This window comes from Leguminivora glycinivorella, chromosome 5, assembly GCF_023078275.1.
Source record: "Leguminivora glycinivorella isolate SPB_JAAS2020 chromosome 5, LegGlyc_1.1, whole genome shotgun sequence".
NCBI lineage: Eukaryota > Metazoa > Arthropoda > Insecta > Lepidoptera > Tortricidae > Leguminivora > Leguminivora glycinivorella.
Window position 1 is genome coordinate 7,967,755 of NC_062975.1, and position 21,321 is coordinate 7,989,075.

General features: G+C 34.8%; 1 protein-coding gene across 4 annotated transcripts in view; it reads right to left on the reverse strand.

Moving 5' to 3' along the window:
• The window catches only part of LOC125226075 (protein qui-1), a 210,568-nt gene that overhangs the window by 78,771 nt on the left and 110,476 nt on the right, over window positions 1-21,321 (reverse strand). For all 4 annotated transcript variants that reach the window (XM_048129922.1, XM_048129919.1, XM_048129920.1 and 1 more), the window contains 2 exons: window positions 5,014-5,168; window positions 97-265 (listed from right to left, as the gene is read on the reverse strand). In XM_048129922.1, coding sequence (XP_047985879.1) covers window positions 97-265; window positions 5,014-5,168 — 324 coding nt within the window. The remainder of the gene's footprint in view (window positions 1-96; window positions 266-5,013; window positions 5,169-21,321) is intronic.

A 21,321-nucleotide genomic window follows, 5' to 3' on the forward strand; every position in this document is an offset into this window, starting at 1 on the left:
TGCTGCCATCTATCGCAAATAAAGTACAAAATAATAATTCGGAAAAGTATTCCAATTATACGAACGTAAGTAATAATATCTTATAAAGTCACTTACTCAAGCCTAATGATATGATTTTCAGGTAAAGTGTCTTCTAATTTTCTCTTCAGTGATTTTAACCTAGAGTGCGCCAGGACTGCGATCTTCGAGTCATCTGCCTCGAGCGCCTGGCAGTCTCTGAAGACAGCTATGACGCCTTTAGGATGCTTGCCGGTTGATAGCAGATCTGCGAACAATATTGATTTTAATAATCTAGAAGTACCGAAACCTGTAAAGTTATGAGACCAGTAAAAATAGAAGGTAGGTATTACCTACACTAATTTAAGTAATGTATGTACAGTAACTTTGTGGAGAAGGCTGAGCAGGAAAGCGGACCCTGGCGCTAGGCCGGGAAAACGCTAGGTTGAAGAAGAAGAAGAAGAAGATGTACAGTAACTTTGTCGCCTGAAAGTATGGAGCCGTATGCGTCAAATCCGTTAGTTCTGATTTTTTGCAGACTTCTTTATGATGTTGGCCTAATGAATAATCCAAGTTTCAAGTCACAACCTCGAGCGCCGAACGCAACTTTGTCAAAAATAAAAAAATAAAACGCGAAAAAATCGTTTCTTTTTCAAATGTTGGCGATTATAACCCTAAGTCCGTTTTCACATTATCCGATCCGATATCGGATGTCGGAAGGATTTCAATGGAAAAAATCCAAGATGGCGCCTGTTATGTATGGGATATCGGTCCTACATCCGATATCGGATCGGATAATGTGAAAACGCACTAAGGGACTAGTTTATGAAAAACCTTCCTTAGGACGTTTTTAAAGTATGGGACAGAAATGCACCGAATGAAATCAATCACATGTCATTCTAATATTAAGCATTACGCTACTTGGAAGATATGTACTTACTTATCTACACGTATCTAGTACAAGAGGATTGAAAAATCGAATAAATACGTGAAATCAAGTCAAGAAATTTTTAATAAGAGTTTAAAAAAGTTACTCAAAAATGTGTAGCAAATATCGTCGAATTAGTCTGTAAATACATTTTTTTCATATTAAGTAAATAGAGCGACAGAAACAGTACTCCTCATTCGCTGTGATTCGTAAACAAGTAAGATTTTGGTTAGGCACTCTCTTAGATGTAATTCCAGTACATTTGAATTACCCCTTAAAACTCGCAATACATTAACGCTGCACGCGGTCCCGAAACTAGCACCGCCTGCATGTGACATTTTGCTCAAACTCCGCACCGCAACCGCAGACATTGGCGCCGCAAGCTTTTACATGCAATATGTGAACTTGAAGTCCCTTAATAATGCATCGCAATATTTATAGCCTTGTAAAACTAGTAAAAAAAAAGTAAAATTTATGTAGTGGCAACAAGACAACATTGTGATTGTTTTGGGACATAAATTGATTTTAAAGGTAGGTGCCACATTACAGTGTGTCCACTTTTTCGTTTCTGTTCTCTTTTGTCAGACTACGACTGAGTTTTCAATTTAATCTTACAAATGACAACGTAATTTGACAAATGTCAGTTTTCAATGACAAAAAACAAAATAACCTACGATACGCTGTGAACGATTGGCCACATTACGATACAAGTGCGAATCATCTGAAATATGAATCAATTTTCTTTTGAGTTATGTAACAATTATCACACTAGTGCAGTAATATGGCGCCATACGTACTGTAAAATATGATTACTGCCCCTTCTTTTAATTCTACTTATTGTTTGGTAAATCGCATAATATCTTAGTTATTATATTATCTAAAATTCCATTAACTCGTAGCTCGCGCGATTTAATAGGCGTTTTATTACCTCTGACCCGACGGACATTTCATTATTTTCCCCTTCATTAAAAATAAGTACGGCGGTGAAGCTTCCTCGTCTATCACATAATATAGCTATAATGTAGGCTAGAATCTAACCTCGTTTTATAACGTTCTTTAATTCTTACATGGATCGTGAATATAGAACATGCAATTTTTTTGCACGTCGGGATTAAAGACGCATATTTGTTTGGTTAATATTTTGAAACTTCATATATTTAATATAAAATTTTATTATTTTAATTTCTAATTGATTAACTGGTGACTAACCTCAAACAGCGATTTATTTATATCCATACTAATCCATAGTAATATTATAAATGGGAAAGTGTGTGTGTCTGTTTGTTTGTCCGTCTTTCACGGCAAAACGGAGCGACGAATTGACGTGATTTTTTAAGTGAAGGTAGTTAAAGGGATGGAGAGTGACATAGGCTACTTTTTGTCTCATTCTAACGCGAGCGAATCCGCGGGCAAAAGCTAGTGCAAGTAATATAAATGTAAGTCTTCTTCTTCCTACCCTTATCCCACGTTATGTGAGGTCGGTACAACATATCATCCTCTTCCATTCTTCTCTATCTAAATATATAACTATCAGGCAGGCAAGCATGGTCGCGCGATAAATGATAAAACATCAGCAGGGCAATCATGGTCGCGCGATAAATGATAAAACATCGGCCTGGGTGGCTAGCCGAATGGCACAAACGCTCACGAAACGCTCACGAAACGAAGCGCTAGTTATCTATCTCTATCGCGCTTGCGTATTGGCGCGACAGAGCCAGCGGCGTATCGCTTTCGTTTGGCGTCGGAGAAATGCCATTCGGCTACGGGGCCTGGTGTTTTATCATTTATTGCGCGACCATAATTGCCTGCCGGGCCGTACAAATAGTGCGATAGGGACGGCTAGATGTTTTATCATATATCGCGCGACCATACGTGCCTGCCTGATGTAGATAAATACTTATGTTGGGTATAAATGTAAGTATGCAATAGGTACATAATATTTTGCAATCGTATTTTCTCTGAAACGTTCCTAGATTATTCGTTTTCAGTAAACTTCAGTACTTTTTGTTCTGGCACTGACTGAAAATGCACAACGCGTTTCTGCGTTTTCATAAATAACATGAAATACTCGTATAATTTTAAAAGAATTCATACTAATATTATAAATGGGAAAGTGTGTGTGTCTGTTTGTTTGTCCGTCTTTCACGGCAAAACGGAGCGACGAATTGACGTGATTTTTTAAGTGGAGATAGTTTAATGGATGGAGAGTGACATAGGCTACTTTTTGTCTCTTTCTAACGCGAGCGAAGCCGCGGGAAAAGCTAGTATGCAATACTTGTACTTTTATACATGTAAACTCTGAACGAATAATAGAGGCCAAATAGTTATTTACTTTATATTATACTTGTTCAAATATTTAAATATATCAAAAGTGATTTACTTTATGTTTGTATGTTAAGTAACAGAGAGAGCCAATTATAGGCAAACGGTATTATGAATTAAAAATCAATAAATAATTATAGCTTTAATAAATTCACTTCTAAATTAATTGTAATTAGGCCTACATGAATAAAGAAATTTTTGAGTTTGAGTTTGAGCCGTAACAACAAACAAGATCTCGCATTTTTATCTACCTTTTAATATCTCCAGAATAATTTGCAACTCACCAAAAAGGATAATTACAAAGTTTCCGAGAGGAAATCGTGTGACAAAAAGGTACACTTGGATCGGAGGAGAATCACGCCAATGACGCGAAGAAAAAACGGTGGAAAAGTTTTAATGGGTCAAAGTTATGGTAACTACCTTATGCTAACAAGCGACACTTTTATTGATCGTTATATTCTTCTACGCTAGAAGATAATAAAAGGTGTAATTTCCCGTTTCACTAAAGTTTTACTATTACGCCATAAAACTGAAGGAGGAGCTCGTACTCGTATTGAATTAATAGCTCATAATTTCGGAGAATACTTTGGCACCGTGAATATGAGAATAGGTGAGTACGTAGTACAAAGAAGTTATTTTTCTTTGCTTACTGTTCATAATAGCGATAATATAATGTTTTGTTATTGGGAAGCAAATGTAAATTATACAATGTTTTCACAATTGTATGATAGAACTATTTTTTATTGGATAAATAAATGTTTAGATCCGTAAAAATATTCGCTAATATAAAAAGAGTAGGCTGCATAAACAAGACGCCATAAGACTCCGTCGTAAACGAAAAGCAAATACTGTCCTTGTCGCAATAAAACAAAAGCAACTTTAGATACGCAGCGTGAGCAATGGCATTAAAATACGTTCGTGCTCTTTACTCTCTTTAGTTTATAGAATGAGATTGAAAAATACAGACTTTCAATTACGACTGATTTAAAAAAAGACTACTTATTACAGATGAGAAAATAATTAAAACTGTCATAACTGTAATATAATCTTTTATCGCCGACTGTACCTTTCTTTTAACAGTCATCTACTGCTCTCCGAGACAATTATAAAAATCCCTTACTCGATGGGGATACGACGTTTCATAACAGGGTTCCTATGACCATCTTTCTGCTTCATCATCAGATCAGGTCCATGATACCATAATAAATAAATAAAAATAATAAATAAATAAATATTATAGGACATTTTTACACAGATTGACTGAGGCCCACGGTAACCTCAAGACGGCTTGTGTTGTGGGTACTCAGACAACGATATATATAATATATAAATACTTATATACATAGTCCATGACTCAGCAAATATTTGCTCATCACACAAATAAATGCCCTTACCGGGATTCGAACCCGGGACCGCGGCGTAGCAGGCAGGTTCACTACCGACTGCGCCAGACCGGTCGTCGAAATCACGATTACCACGATTATTGTCACGTTATTTACATATGTGTGCAATATTTCAGCTCAATCGGAAACCGGGAAGTGGGTCAAATTTAGCTTCTACGTTTTGACCCAAACTAACATACAAGGCAAGTTGAATAAAAGCTTGTATAAAAAGGTGTCGTATATAATACTCCTATTGCTATCGTTTTCCGTGACAATGAGAGATAAAACTACGATACGCTACGGCGGTTGAAATAACAGCGGTGTTCGAAAGACTCAGCTGTTTTCCAATTTTAATATTTTAGTCTTGTGACAGTCATTACTCACCTAAAGCTAATTCGCATTGTATCTCGACAGGACTCCGCAGAAGGTCCGTGACGTCAGCGCCGCCAGTGTGCGCCTCGAGCGCTAGCGAGTTGAACGCTTTCTGTACCTCCGCCAGGCGGCCACGCTGCTCTTCTCGATCCACTAAGTTGCTGTACCTGGTTCATAGAACAATAAGATTAGAATATGAGCCGTGAAAATACCTAAACAATTTAGTGATCCAATTAGATTGGCACTTAAGGATCATTTAAGAACCAACTATACAGCGTGTGGATTCCATATGGGCGAATAATGTACCCAGTTATAGTATCTGTTGGTACGAATCGTATAGGATAATCATTTTGTTTAAAAGTGTTATTAATAAAGAGTAATTAATTTTGGAAATCTGGCCAAGCACCAATGTACACCATCAAATTAATTTGACATGACATGAACGTCATGTCGTAATGTCGTTTAGGTAGGTACGCTAATTGATGTGGACATAATACACTGCGTACTGAATTATTATGTATGAAAAAATATATCTCATCTATTAAAAAAAAAATCATGTGGTTGGGTTCCTTAGATCCGATACTAATCGTCATTAAGATATTCGCCCGTATGGAATACACACGCTGTATAACCTAATCACAAAATTAAAATTTAGATTTTCATGAAACATGGCTAAAAACACTCCCGACTAACTCAGTTTTCAAACAAAAAAAACTAAATATTAATCGGTTCATCCGTTCGGAAGCTACGATGCCACAGACAGACAACCACAGATAGACAGACAAACAGACAGACAGACACGTCAAACTTATAACACCCCGTCGTTTTTGCGTCGCGGTTTAAAAATATGACTACATTCCAGATTATTTTGCATGACAATCGCTTGGACCATAGGTACCTACAAATGTAGTGCGAAAGGCTTTTCCTTCATATCTTTCCCGAACCGTTCGCATTTAGAAAGAAAGAAATAGTACATTACATCAGAGGCCGGGAAAATGAGGATTTCCGGCCAAGTGGGTATATACCGGATAGGGATACGAGGCCGGGAATCCGTTTTCACGCCGAGGCATGTATAGTGCTTTTCTCAAACATACAATGAAATAAAAAAAATGCTCTAAAGGACAATATTTTATAAAAAAAAGTTACTTGGCAGGCCTAGGCCTAAAAAATAATATGAAATCCCTTTACAGTCCTCTCGAGTTGTTGCGCCCAAAAAGCGATACTTCCCAGCCCATTTTAAGGAACGTAAAGACAATATTTCATTGCATGTTTGAGAAAATACATTTATTACGACCAATTTACAACTCAAGGTACTTTTATATTCCGCTTGTACTAGAGTACATAAACATAAACACAACATGTAAATACATAATGTTTGATATAGTGGTCGCAAATTAAAGGACACCACACATTTGTCATGCTAGTTCAGATAGCGTTAGTACGTCTTGTACCTACTGAGACTGACTGAAATTGCATGACACGTTCGTTCTTTCCGTAAGAATACGAAGGAAATGCTTTTCGCACTACAGCTGTACCTAGACTTGCTCACCTTTGTTAGATTATGATGTCTACTTGTGTATTTATTTATATTTATTAATGTGCCAAATTCGAATTGCTTGCCTCAGAGACATGTTCTATTTACTCTATGTTATACTTATCCATACTAATATTATAAATGGGAAAGTGTGTGTGTCTGTTTGTTTGTCCGTCCGTCACGGCAAAACGGAGCGACGAATTGTCGCGATTTTTTAAGTGGAGATTAGTTGAAAGGATGGAGAGTGACATAAGGGCCCATTTAGACGGTACGAGAACTCGCATACGAGTTTTATTACATTGCAGTATTTGATGGCTGTGCAAAATTGTATGCAATCTCAACAGCCCGCAATGTAGCTAAAATCGCATGCGAGCTCGCATGCCGTCTAAATCAGGCTTAAGACTTTTTGTCTCTTTCTAACGCGAGCGAAGCCGCGGGCAAAATCTGTTTTATTATAATCGCAAAACCATTTACGAGTATTTAGCTTCAGTAGTTTCATGTGCTCTGCCTACCCCTCTATGGGATACAGGTGTGATTGTATGTATGAGTGTCAAACCATTTAACAATGTCAATTGGATAATTTGGATACAACCTTATATGAAATTGGCGTAATTAAGTGACCTATGTGAACTTGGCGCCCGACATTGACGAATTTTTTTATATTTTTTTTTCTGATAGAGATTCGTTTGTAGTTGATTGTAGTTCAAAAGATTTCATTTGTAGTTGAACCCAAAAAAAGTTAGGGGGGTAAGAAAAATCGCAGCACCCCACTTTTGAAATCTTATATTTTTATTGTTGATTGTTGTTAATTATCGTTTGTAGTTGATTGTAGTTCTCGTTTTTTCATTTGTAGTGGCCATTAAACTCGGAAAAATCCAAAATGAAATACGAATAATAACCTTCAGATCCCGTTGATGTCTTTTATATGGAGTGAATTGTGACCGATAAAAAAAGATGTAAAATTTGACCAATTGTTACTTTTACGATTGATTCGTGTGCAGAATGGCTTGGAGGGGTTTGTAGTTCTTTTCGTTTCGTTTGTAGTTGCCAAATAAGGCCAAAAATTTTCATTTCACCAAAAACTCAATGACACTTCAATATTAAGGAATGTATAGGGGAAATTCGTAACTTTTCTTATTGATTCTTGTTCGGACCGGTCTCTAGAGGTTTGTAGTTCTTTTCATTTCATTTGTAGTTGGAAAATAAGCCCTTAATATTTTTTAGAAAACTGCATTTCACAACGATCGGCCGTTGTAGTCTTTTACATGGAGGAGACCAAATAAAAAAAAAGTTCTAAATTACTTCGTTTTCTTGATTGATTCTGGTGCAGAATCGTTTGTAGTTGTTTGTAGTTCTTTTCATTTCTTTCGTAGCCGCCAAATAACCCGGAAAATTTCGTTTTGAAGTTTCGATGAGAGCTTTTTTTTTGAAAGTTCAATAAAAGGTTGAAAATTTGATCAAGTTGTTACTTTTACGATTGCTTCGTGTGCAGAATGGCTTGGAAAGGTTTGTAGTTCTTTTCGTTTCGTTTGTAGTTGCCAAATAAGACCAAAAATTTTCATTTCACCAAAAACTCAATGACACTCCAATATTAAGGAATGTATAGGGGAAATTCGTAACTTTTGTTATTGATTCTTGTTCGGACCGGTCTCTAGAGGTTTGTAGTTCTTTTCATTTCATTTGTAGTTGGAAAACAAGCCCTTAATTTTTTTTAGAAAACTACATTTTAACAACGATCGGCCGTTGTAGTCTTTTACATGGAGGAGACCAAATAAAAAAAAAGTTCTAAATTTCTTCGTTTTCTTGATTGATTCTGGTGCAGAATCGTTTGTAGTTGTTTGTAGTTCTTTTCATTTCTTTCGTAGCCGCCAAATAACCCTGAAAATTTCGTTTTGAAGTTTCGATGAGAGCTTTTTTTTGAAAGTTCAATAAAAGGTTGAAAATTTGATCAAGTTGTTACTTTTACGATTGATTCGTGTGCAGAATGGCTTGGAAAGGTTTGTAGTTCTTTTCGTTTCGTTTGTAGTTGCCAAATAAGACCAAAAATTTTCATTTCACCAAAAACTCAATGACACTCCAATATTAAGGAATGTATAGGGGAAATTCGTAACTTTTGTTATTGATTCTTGTTCGGACCGGTCTCTAGAGGTTTGTAGTTCTTTTCATTTCATTTGTAGTTGGAAAACAAGCCCTTAATTTTTTTTAGAAAACTGCATTTCACAACGATCGGCCGTTGTAGTCTTTTACATGGAGGAGACCAAATAAAAAAAAAGTTCTAAATTTCTTCGTTTTCTTGATTGATTCTGGTGCAGAATCGTTTGTAGTTGTTTGTAGTTCTTTTCATTTCTTTCGTAGCCGCCAAATAACCCGGAAAATTTCGTTTTGAAGTTTCGATGAGAGCTTTTTCTTAAAAGTTCAATAAAAGGTTGAAAATTTGACCAAATTGTTACTTTTACGATTGATTCGTGTGCAGAATGGCTTGGAGGGGTTTGTAGTTCTTTTCGTTTCGTTTGTAGTTGCCAAATAAGACCAAAAATTTTCATTTCACCAAAAACTCAATGACACTTCAATATTAAGGAATGTATAGGGGAAATTCGTAACTTTTGTTATTGATTCTTGTTCGGACCGGTCTCTAGAGGTTTGTAGTTCTTTTCATTTCATTTGTAGTTGGAAAACAAGCCCTTAATTTTTTTTAGAAAACTGCATTTCACAACGATCGGCCGTTGTAGTCTTTTACATGGAGGAGACCAAATAAAAAAAAAGTTCTAAATTTCTTCGTTTTCTTGATTGATTCTGGTGCAGAATCGTTTGTAGTTGTTTGTAGTTCTTTTCATTTCTTTCGTAGCCGCCAAATAACCCGGAAAATTTCGTTTTGAAGTTTCGATGAAAGCTTTTTTTTTAAAGTTCAATAAAAGGTTGAAAATTTGATCAAGTTGTTACTTTTACGATTGATTCGTGTGCAGAATGGCTTGGAAAGGTTTGTAGTTCTTTTCGTTTCGTTTGTAGTTGCAAAATACGATCAAAAATTTTCATTTCACCAAAAATTTAATGACGCTTCAATATTAAGGAATGTATAGGGGAAATTCGTAACTTTTGTTATTGATTCTTGCTCGGACCGGTCTCTAGAGGTTTGTATTTCTTTTCATTTCATTTGTAGTTGGAAAACAAGCCCTTAATTTTTTTTAGAAAACTGCATTTCACAACGATCGGCCGTTCCAACATGTATTTGGATAGCGGGTCAGTATCAGATCCCATGTTGTTACGTGAAAACATTATTAGGAGACATTCCATCTATTTAAAAATTAATGAAGATTAGCGTTTAAGAGAAACATAGAGGTGCGAGAAAATAGTACATTACGATACAAGTGCGTAAAAAAGGAAGTTCGAAACGAGTGGCGCTAAATTAAAACACGACCGAAGGGAGTGTTTTAAATCGACACGAGTAACGAATTTCCTTTGCGCACGAGTATCGTACGACGTTTTTTCAGTACAGATGGCCATCCGAAGTTTCGACTTGGCATATAATGGACCACACCTCGCACTAGTGCGTAAAATAAACACCATCTGTACTGAAAAGATTATTTTTCACAAACTTTTTTTGATGCCAAACGATCCCATTCCTATCAGGTGTCAATAGTTTGTATCGAACCAAAAAATAGTCCGACTAGAAAATCCACAAATCGAGAAAAACTTTACTCATACAATTTGTATGAAACTTATTAAAATTGAAAATTGTTTTAAACGATCGTTGTGAATTGCAGTTTTCTAAAAAAAATTAAGGGCTTATTTTCCAACTACAAATGAAATGAAAAGAACTACAAACCTCTAGAGACCGGTCCGAACAAGAATCAATAACAAAAGTTACGAATTTCCCCTATACATTCCTTAATATTGAAGTGTCATTGAGTTTTTGGTGAAATGAAAATTTTTGATCGTATTTGAAACTACAAACGAAACGAAAAGAACTACAAACCTTTCCGAGCCATTCTGCACACGAATCAATCGTAAAAGTAACAACTTGATCAAATTTTCAACCTTTTATTGAACTTTCAAAAAAAAGCTCTCATCGAAACTTCAAAACGAAATTTTCCGGGTTATTTGGCGGCTACGAAAGAAATGAAAAGAACTACAAACAACTACAAACGATTCTGCACCAGAATCAATCAAGAAAACGAAGAAATTTAGAACTTTTTTTTTATTTGGTCTCCTCCATGTAAAAGACTACAACGGCCGATCGTTGTGAAATGCAGTTTTCTAAAAAAAATTAAGGGCTTGTTTTCCAACTACAAATGAAATGAAAAGAACTACAAACCTCTAGAGACCGGTCCGAACAAGAATCAATAACAAAAGTTACGAATTTCCCCTATACATTCCTTAATATTGAAGTGTCATTGAGTTTTTGGTGAAATGAAAATTTTTGGTCTTATTTGGCAACTACAAACGAAAAGAAAAGAACTACAAACCTCTCCGAGCCATTCTGCACACGAATCAATCGTAAAAGTAACAACTTGATCAAATTTTCAACCTTTTATTGAACTTTCAAAAAAAGCTCTCATCGAAACTTCAAAACGAAATTTTCCGGGTTATTTGGCGGCTACGAAAGAAATGAAAAGAACTACAAACAACTACAAACGATTCTGCACCAGAATCAATCAAGAAAACGAAGAAATTTAGAACTTTTTTTTTTTATTTGGTCTCCTCCATGTAAAAGACTACAACGGCCGATCGTTGTGAAATGCAGTTTTCTAAAAAAAATTAAGGGCTTGTTTTCCAACTACAAATGAAATGAAAAGAACTACAAACCTCTAGAGACCGGTCCGAACAAGAATCAATAACAAAAGTTACGAATTTCCCCTATACATTCCTTAATATTGAAGTGTCATTGAGTTTTTGGTGAAATGAAAATTTTTGGTCTTATTTGGCAACTACAAACGAAACGAAAAGAACTACAAACCTTTCCAAGCCATTCTGCACACGAATCAATCGTAAAAGTAACAACTTGATCAAATTTTCAACCTTTTATTGAACTTTCAAAAAAAGCTCTCATCGAAACTTCAAAACGAAATTTTCCGGGTTATTTGGCGGCTACGAAAGAAATGAAAAGAACTACAAACAACTACAAACGATTCTGCACCAGAATCAATCAAGAAAACGAAGAAATTTAGAACTTTTTTTTTATTTGGTCTCCTCCATGTAAAAGACTACAACGGCCGATCGTTGTGAAATGCAGTTTTCTAAAAAAAATTAAGGGCTTGTTTTCCAACTACAAATGAAATGAAAAGAACTACAAACCTCTAGAGACCGGTCCGAACAAGAATCAATAACAAAAGTTACGAATTTCCCCTATACATTCCTTAATATTGAAGTGTCATTGAGTTTTTGGTGAAATGAAAATTTTTGGTCTTATTTGGCAACTACAAACGAAACGAAAAGAACTACAAACCTTTCCAAGCCATTCTGCACACGAATCAATCGTAAAAGTAACAACTTGATCAAATTTTCAACCTTTTATTGAACTTTCAAAAAAAAAGCTCTCATCGAAACTTCAAAACGAAATTTTCCGGGTTATTTGGCGGCTACGAAAGAAATGAAAAGAACTACAAACAACTACAAACGATTCTGCACCAGAATCAATCAAGAAAACGAAGTAATTTAGAACTTTTTTTTTTATTTGGTCTCCTCCATGTAAAAGACTACAACGGCCGATCGTTGTGAAATGCAGTTTTCTAAAAAAATTAAGGGCTTGTTTTCCAACTACAAATGAAATGAAAAGAACTACAAACCTCTAGAGACCGGTCCGAACAAGAATCAATAACAAAAGTTACGAATTTCCCCTATACATTCCTTAATATTGAAGTGTCATTGAGTTTTTGGTGAAATGAAAATTTTTGGTCTTATTTGGCAACTACAAACGAAACGAAAAGAACTACAAACCCCTCCAAGCCATTCTGCACACGAATCAATCGTAAAAGTAACAATTTGGTCAAATTTTCAACCTTTTATTTAACTTTCAAAAAAAAGCTCTCATCGAAACTTCAAAACGAAATTTTCCGGGTTATTTGGCAGCTACGAAAGAAATGAAAAGAACTACAAACAACTACAAACGATTCTGCACCAGAATCAATCAAGAAAACGAAGAAATTTAGAACTTTTTTTTTATTTGGTCTCCTCCATGTAAAAGACTACAACGGCCGATCGTTGTGAAATGCAGTTTTCTAAAAAAAATTAAGGGCTTGTTTTCCAACTACAAATGAAATGAAAAGAACTACAAACCTCTAGAGACCGGTCCGAACAAGAATCAATAACAAAAGTTACGAATTTCCCCTATACATTCCTTAATATTGAAGTGTCATTGAGTTTTTGGTGAAATGAAAATTTTTGGTCTTATTTGGCAACTACAAACGAAACGAAAAGAACTACAAACCTTTTCGAGCCATTCTGCACACGAATCAATCGTAAAAGTAACAACTTGATCAAATTTTCAACCTTTTATTGAACTTTCAAAAAAAAGCTCTCATCGAAACTTCAAAACGAAATTTTCCGGGTTATTTGGCGGCTACGAAAGAAATGAAAAGAACTACAAACAACTACAAACGATTCTGCACCAGAATCAATCAAGAAAACGAAGAAATTTAGAACTTTTTTTTTATTTGGTCTCCTCCATGTAAAAGACTACAACGGCCGATCGTTGTGAAATGCAGTTTTCTAAAAAAATTAAGGGCTTGTTTTCCAACTACAAATGAAATGAAAAGAACTACAAACCTCTAGAGACCGGTCCGAACAAGAATCAATAACAAAAGTTACGAATTTCCCCTATACATTCCTTAATATTGAAGTGTCATTGAGTTTTTGGTGAAATGAAAATTTTTGGTCTTATTTGGCGACAACAAACGAAACGAAAAGAACTACAAACCTTTCCGAGCCATTCTGCACACGAATCAATCGTAAAAGTAACAACTTGATCAAATTTTCAACCTTTTATTGAACTTTCAAAAAAAGCTCTCATCGAAACTTCAAAACGAAATTTTCCGGGTTATTTGGCGGCTACGAAAGAAATGAAAAGAACTACAAACAACTACAAACGATTCTGCACCAGAATCAATCAAGAAAACGAAGAAATTTAGAACTTTTTTTTTATTTGGTCTCCTCCATGTAAAAGACTACAACGGCCGATCGTTGTGAAATGCAGTTTTCTAAAAAAAATTAAGGGCTTGTTTTCCAACTACAAATGAAATGAAAAGAACTACAAACCTCTAGAGACCGGTCCGAACAAGAATCAATAACAAAAGTTACGAATTTCCCCTATACATTCCTTAATATTGGAGTGTCATTGAGTTTTTGGTGAAATGAAAATTTTTGGTCTTATTTGGCAACTACAAACGAAACGAAAAGAACTACAAACCTTTCCAAGCCATTCTGCACACGAATCAATCGTAAAAGTAACAACTTGATCAAATTTTCAACCTTTTATTAAACTTTCAAAAAAAAAGCTCTCATCGAAACTTCAAAACGAAATTTTCCGGGTTATTTGGCGGCTACGAAAGAAATGAAAAGAACTACAAACAACTACAAACGATTCTGCACCAGAATCAATCAAGAAAACGAAGAAATTTAGAACTTTTTTTTTATTTGGTCTCCTCCATGTAAAAGACTACAACGGCCGATCGTTGTGAAATGCAGTTTTCTAAAAAAAATTAAGGGCTTGTTTTCCAACTACAAATGAAATGAAAAGAACTACAAACCTCTAGAGACCGGTCCGAACAAGAATCAATAACAAAAGTTACGAATTTCCCCTATACATTCCTTAATATTGAAGTGTCATTGAGTTTTTGGTGAAATGAAAATTTTTGGTCTTATTTGGCAACTACAAACGAAACGAAAAGAACTACAAACCTTTCCAAGCCATTCTGCACACGAATCAATCGTAAAAGTAACAACTTGATCAAATTTTCAACCTTTTATTGAACTTTCAAAAAAAGCTCTCATCGAAACTTCAAAACGAAATTTTCCGGGTTATTTGGCGGCTACGAAAGAAATGAAAAGAACTACAAACAACTACAAACGATTCTGCACCAGAATCAATCAAGAAAACGAAGAAATTTAGAACTTTTTTTTTATTTGGTCTCCTCCATGTAAAAGACTACAACGGCCGATCGTTGTGAAATGCAGTTTTCTAAAAAAAATTAAGGGCTTGTTTTCCAACTACAAATGAAATGAAAAGAACTACAAACCTCTAGAGACCGGTCCGAACAAGAATCAATAACAAAAGTTACGAATTTCCCCTATACATTCCTTAATATTGGAGTGTCATTGAGTTTTTGGTGAAATGAAAATTTTTGGTCTTATTTGGCAACTACAAACGAAAAGAAAAGAACTACAAACCTCTCCGAGCCATTCTGCACACGAATCAATCGTAAAAGTAACAACTTGATCAAATTTTCAACCTTTTATTGAACTTTCAAAAAAAAAGCTCTCATCGAAACTTCAAAACGAAATTTTCCGGGTTATTTGGTGGCTACGAAAGAAATGAAAAGAACTACAAACAACTACAAACGATTCTGCACCAGAATCAATCAAGAAAACGAAGAAATTTAGAACTTTTTTTTTTTTTGGTCTCCTCCATGTAAAAGACTACAACGGCCGATCGTTGTGAAATGCAGTTTTCTAAAAAAAATTAAGGGCTTGTTTTCCAACTACAAATGAAATGAAAAGAACTACAAACCTCTAGAGACCGGTCCGAACAAGAATCAATAACAAAAGTTACGAATTTCCCCTATACATTCCTTAATATTGAAGTGTCATTGAGTTTTTGGTGAAATGAAAATTTTTGGTCTTATTTGGCAACTACAAACGAAACGAAAAGAACTACAAACCTTTCCAAGCCATTCTGCACACGAATCAATCGTAAAAGTAACAACTTGATCAAATTTTCAACCTTTTATTGAACTTTCAAAAAAAGCTCTCATCGAAACTTCAAAACGAAATTTTCCGGGTTATTTGGCGGCTACGAAAGAAATGAAAAGAACTACAAACAACTACAAACGATTCTGCACCAGAATCAATCAAGAAAACGAAGAAATTTAGAACTTTTTTTTTATTTGGTCTCCTCCATGTAAAAGACTACAACGGCCGATCGTTGTGAAATGCAGTTTTCTAAAAAAAATTAAGGGCTTGTTTTCCAACTACAAATGAAATGAAAAGAACTACAAACCTCTAGAGACCGGTCCGAACAAGAATCAATAACAAAAGTTACGAATTTCCCCTATACATTCCTTAATATTGAAGTGTCATTGAGTTTTTGGTGAAATGAAAATTTTTGGTCTTATTTGGCAACTACAAACGAAACGAAAAGAACTACAAACCTTTCCAAGCCATTCTGCACACGAATCAATCGTAAAAGTAACAACTTGATCAAATTTTCAACCTTTTATTGAACTTTCAAAAAAAGCTCTCATCGAAACTTCAAAACGAAATTTTCCGGGTTATTTGGCGGCTACGAAAGAAATGAAAAGAACTACAAACAACTACAAACGATTCTGCACCAGAATCAATCAAGAAAACGAAGAAATTTAGAACTTTTTTTTTATTTGGTCTCCTCCATGTAAAAGACTACAACGGCCGATCGTTGTGAAATGCAGTTTTCTAAAAAAAATTAAGGGCTTGTTTTCCAACTACAAATGAAATGAAAAGAACTACAAACCTCTAGAGACCGGTCCGAACAAGAATCAATAACAAAAGTTACGAATTTCCCCTATACATTCCTTAATATTGAAGTGTCATTGAGTTTTTGGTGAAATGAAAATTTTTGGTCTTATTTGGCAACTACAAACGAAAAGAAAAGAACTACAAACCTCTCCGAGCCATTCTGCACACGAATCAATCGTAAAAGTAACAACTTGATCAAATTTTCAACCTTTTATTGTACTTTCAAAAAAAGCTCTCATCGAAACTTCAAAACGAAATTTTCCGGGTTATTTGGCGGCTACGAAAGAAATGAAAAGAACTACAAACAACTACAAACGATTCTGCACCAGAATCAATCAAGAAAACGAAGAAATTTAGAACTTTTTTTTTATTTGGTCTCCTCCATGTAAAAGACTACAACGGCCGATCGTTGTGAAATGCAGTTTTCTAAAAAAAATTAAGGGCTTGTTTTCCAACTACAAATGAAATGAAAAGAACTACAAACCTCTAGAGACCGGTCCGAACAAGAATCAATAACAAAAGTTACGAATTTCCCCTATACATTCCTTAATATTGAAGTGTCATTGAGTTTTTGGTGAAATGAAAATTTTTGGTCTTATTTGGCAACTACAAACGAAACGAAAAGAACTACAAACCTTTCCAAGCCATTCTGCACACGAATCAATCGTAAAAGTAACAACTTGATCAAATTTTCAACCTTTTATTGAACTTTCAAAAAAAAGCTCTCATCGAAACTTCAAAACGAAATTTTCCGGGTTATTTGGCGGCTACGAAAGAAATGAAAAGAACTACAAACAACTACAAACGATTCTGCACCAGAATCAATCAAGAAAACGAAGTAATTTAGAACTTTTTTTTTTTATTTGGTCTCCTCCATGTAAAAGACTACAACGGCCGATCGTTGTGAAATGCAGTTTTCTAAAAAAAATTAAGGGCTTGTTTTCCAACTACAAATGAAATGAAAAGAACTACAAACCTCTAGAGACCGGTCCGAACAAGAATCAATAACAAAAGTTACGAATTTCCCCTATACATTCCTTAATATTGAAGTGTCATTGAGTTTTGGGTGAAATGAAAATTTTTGGTCTTATTTGGCAACTACAAACGAAACGAAAAGAACTACAAACCTTTTCAAGCCATTCTGCACACGAATCAATCGTAAAAGTAACAACTTGATCAAATTTTCAACCTTTTATTGAACTTTCAAAAAAAAGCTCTCATCGAAACTTCAAAACGAAATTTTCCGGGTTATTTGGCGGCTACGAAAGAAATGAAAAAAAACTACAAACAACTACAAACGATTCTGCACCAGAATCAATCAAGAAAACGAAGAAATTTAGAACTTTTTTTTTATTTGGTCTCCTCCATGTGAAAGACTACAACGGCCGATCGTTGTGAAATGCAGTTTTCTAAAACAAATTAAGGGCTTGTTTTCCAACTACAAATGAAATGAAAAGAACTACAAACCTCTAGAGACCGGTCCGAACAAGAATCAATAACAAAAGTTACGAATTTCCCCTATACATTCCTTAATATTGAAGTGTCATTGAGTTTTTGGTGAAATGAAAATTTTTGGTCTTATTTGGCAACTACAAACGAAACGAAAAGAACTACAAACCTTTCCAAGCCATTCTGCACACGAATCAATCGTAAAAGTAACAACTTGATCAAATTTTCAACCTTTTATTGAACTTTCAAAAAAAGCTCTCATCGAAACTTCAAAACGAAATTTTCCGGGTTATTTGGCGGCTACGAAAGAAATGAAAAGAACTACAAACAACTACAAACGATTCTGCACCAGAATCAATCAAGAAAACGAAGAAATTTAGAACTTTTTTTTTATTTGGTCTCCTCCATGTAAAAGACTACAACGGCCGATCGTTGTGAAATGCAGTTTTCTAAAAAAAATTAAGGGCTTGTTTTCCAACTACAAATGAAATGAAAAGAACTACAAACCTCTAGAGACCGGTCCGAACAAGAATCAATAACAAAAGTTACGAATTTCCCCTATACATTCCTTAATATTGAAGTGTCATTGAGTTTTTGGTGAAATGAAAATTTTTGGTCTTATTTGGCAACTACAAACGAAAAGAAAAGAACTACAAACCTCTCCGAGCCATTCTGCACACGAATCAATCGTAAAAGTAACAACTTGATCAAATTTTCAACCTTTTATTGTACTTTCAAAAAAAAGCTCTCATCGAAACTTCAAAACGAAATTTTCCGGGTTATTTGGCGGCTACGAAAGAAATGAAAAGAACTACAAACAACTACAAACGATTCTGCACCAGAATCAATCAAGAATACGAAGAAATTTAGAACTTTTTTTTTATTTGGTCTCCTCCATGTAAAAGACTACAACGGCCGATCGTTGTGAAATGCAGTTTTCTAAAAAAAATTAAGGGCTTGTTTTCCAACTACAAATGAAATGAAAAGAACTACAAACCTCTAGAGACCGGTCCGAACAAGAATCAATAACAAAAGTTACGAATTTCCCCTATACATTCCTTAATATTGAAGTGTCATTGAGTTTTTGGTGAAATGAAAATTTTTGGTCTTATTTGGCAACTACAAACGAAACGAAAAGAACTACAAACCTTTCCAAGCCATTCTGCACACGAATCAATCGTAAAAGTAACAACTTGATCAAATTTTCAACCTTTTATTGAACTTTCAAAAAAAAGCTCTCATCGAAACTTCAAAACGAAATTTTCCGGGTTATTTGGCGGCTACGAAAGAAATGAAAAGAACTACAAACAACTACAAACGATTCTGCACCAGAATCAATCAAGAAAACGAAGAAATTTAGAACTTTTTTTTTATTTGGTCTCCTCCATGTAAAAGACTACAACGGCCGATCGTTGTGAAATGCAGTTTTCTAAAAAAAATTAAGGGCTTGTTTTCCAACTACAAATGAAATGAAAAGAACTACAAACCTCTAGAGACCGGTCCGAACAAGAATCAATAACAAAAGTTACGAATTTCCCCTATACATTCCTTAATATTGAAGTGTCATTGAGTTTTTGGTGAAATGAAAATTTTTGGTCTTATTTGGCAACTACAAACGAAAAGAAAAGAACTACAAACCTCTCCGAGCCATTCTGCACACGAATCAATCGTAAAAGTAACAACTTGATCAAATTTTCAACCTTTTATTGAACTTTCAAAAAAAGCTCTCATCGAAACTTCAAAACGAAATTTTCCGGGTTATTTGGCGGCTACGAAAGAAATGAAAAGAACTACAAACAACTACAAACGATTCTGCACCAGAATCAATCAAGAAAACGAAGAAATTTAGAACTTTTTTTTTTATTTGGTCTCCTCCATGTAAAAGACTACAACGGCCGATCGTTGTGAAATGCAGTTTTCTAAAAAAAATTAAGGGCTTGTTTTCCAACTACAAATGAAATGAAAAGAACTACAAACCTCTAGAGACCGGTCCGAACAAGAATCAATAACAAAAGTTACGAATTTCCCCTATACATTCCTTAATATTGGAGTGTCATTGAGTTTTTGGTGAAATGAAAATTTTTGGTCTTATTTGGCAACTACAAACGAAACGAAAAGAACTACAAACCTTTCCAAGCCATTCTGCACACGAATCAATCGTAAAAGTAACAACTTGATCAAATTTTCAACCTTTTATTGAACTTTCAAAAAAAAGCTCTCATCGAAACTTCAAAACGAAATTTTCCGGGTTATTTGGCGGCTACGAAAGAAATGAAAAGAACTACAAACAACTACAAACGATTCTGCACCAGAATCAATCAAGAAAACGAAGAAATTTAGAACTTTTTTTTTATTTGGTCTCCTCCATGTAAAAGACTACAACGGCCGATCGTTGTGAAATGCAGTTTTCTAAAAAAAATTAAGGGCTTGTTTTCCAACTACAAATGAAATGAAAAGAACTACAAACCTCTAGAGACCGGTCCGAACAAGAATCAATAACAAAAGTTACGAATTTCCCCTATACATTCCTTAATATTGGAGTGTCATTGAGTTTTTGGTGAAATGAAAATTTTTGGTCTTATTTGGCAACTACAAACGAAACGAAAAGAACTACAAACCTTTCCAAGCCATTATGCACACGAATCAATCGTAAAAGTAACAACTTGATCAAATTATCAACTATTTATTGAACTTTCAAAAAAAGCTCTCATCGAAACTTCAAAACGAAATTTTCCGGGTTATTTGGCGGCTACGAAAGAAATGAAAAAAACTACAAACAACTACAAACGATTCTGCACCAGAATCAATCAAGAAAACGAAGAAATTTAGAACTTTTTTTTTATTTGGTCTCCTCCATGTAAAAGACTACAACGGCCGATCGTTGTGAAATGCAGTTTTCTAAAAAAAATTAAGGGCTTGTTTTCCAACTACAAATGAAATGAAAAGAACTACAAACCTCTAGAGACCGGTCCGAACAAGAATCAATAACAAAAGTTACGAATTTCCCCTATACATTCCTTAATATTGAAGTGTCATTGAGTTTTTGGTGAAATGAAAATTTTTGGTCTTATTTGGCAACTACAAACGAAACGAAAAGAACTACAAACCTTTCCAAGCCATTCTGCACACGAATCAATCGTAAAAGTAACAACTTGATCAAATTTTCAACCTTTTATTGAACTTTCAAAAAAAGCTCTCATCGAAACTTCAAAACGAAATTTTCCGGGTTATTTGGCGGCTACGAAAGAAATGAAAAGAACTACAAACAACTACAAACGATTCTGCACCAGAATCAATCAAGAAAACGAAGAAATTTAGAACTTTTTTTTATTTGGTCTCCTCCATGTAAAAGACTACAACGGCCGATCGTTGTGAAATGCAGTTTTCTAAAAAATATTAAGGGCTTGTTTTCCAACTACAAATGAAATGAAAAGAACTACAAACCTCTAGAGACCGGTCCGAACAAGAATCAATAACAAAAGTTACGAATTTCCCCTATACATTCCTTAATATTGAAGTGTCATTGAGTTTTTGGTGAAATGAAAATTTTTGGTCTTATTTGGCAACTACAAACGAAAAGAAAAGAACTACAAACCTCTCCGAGCCATTCTGCACACGAATCAATCGTAAAA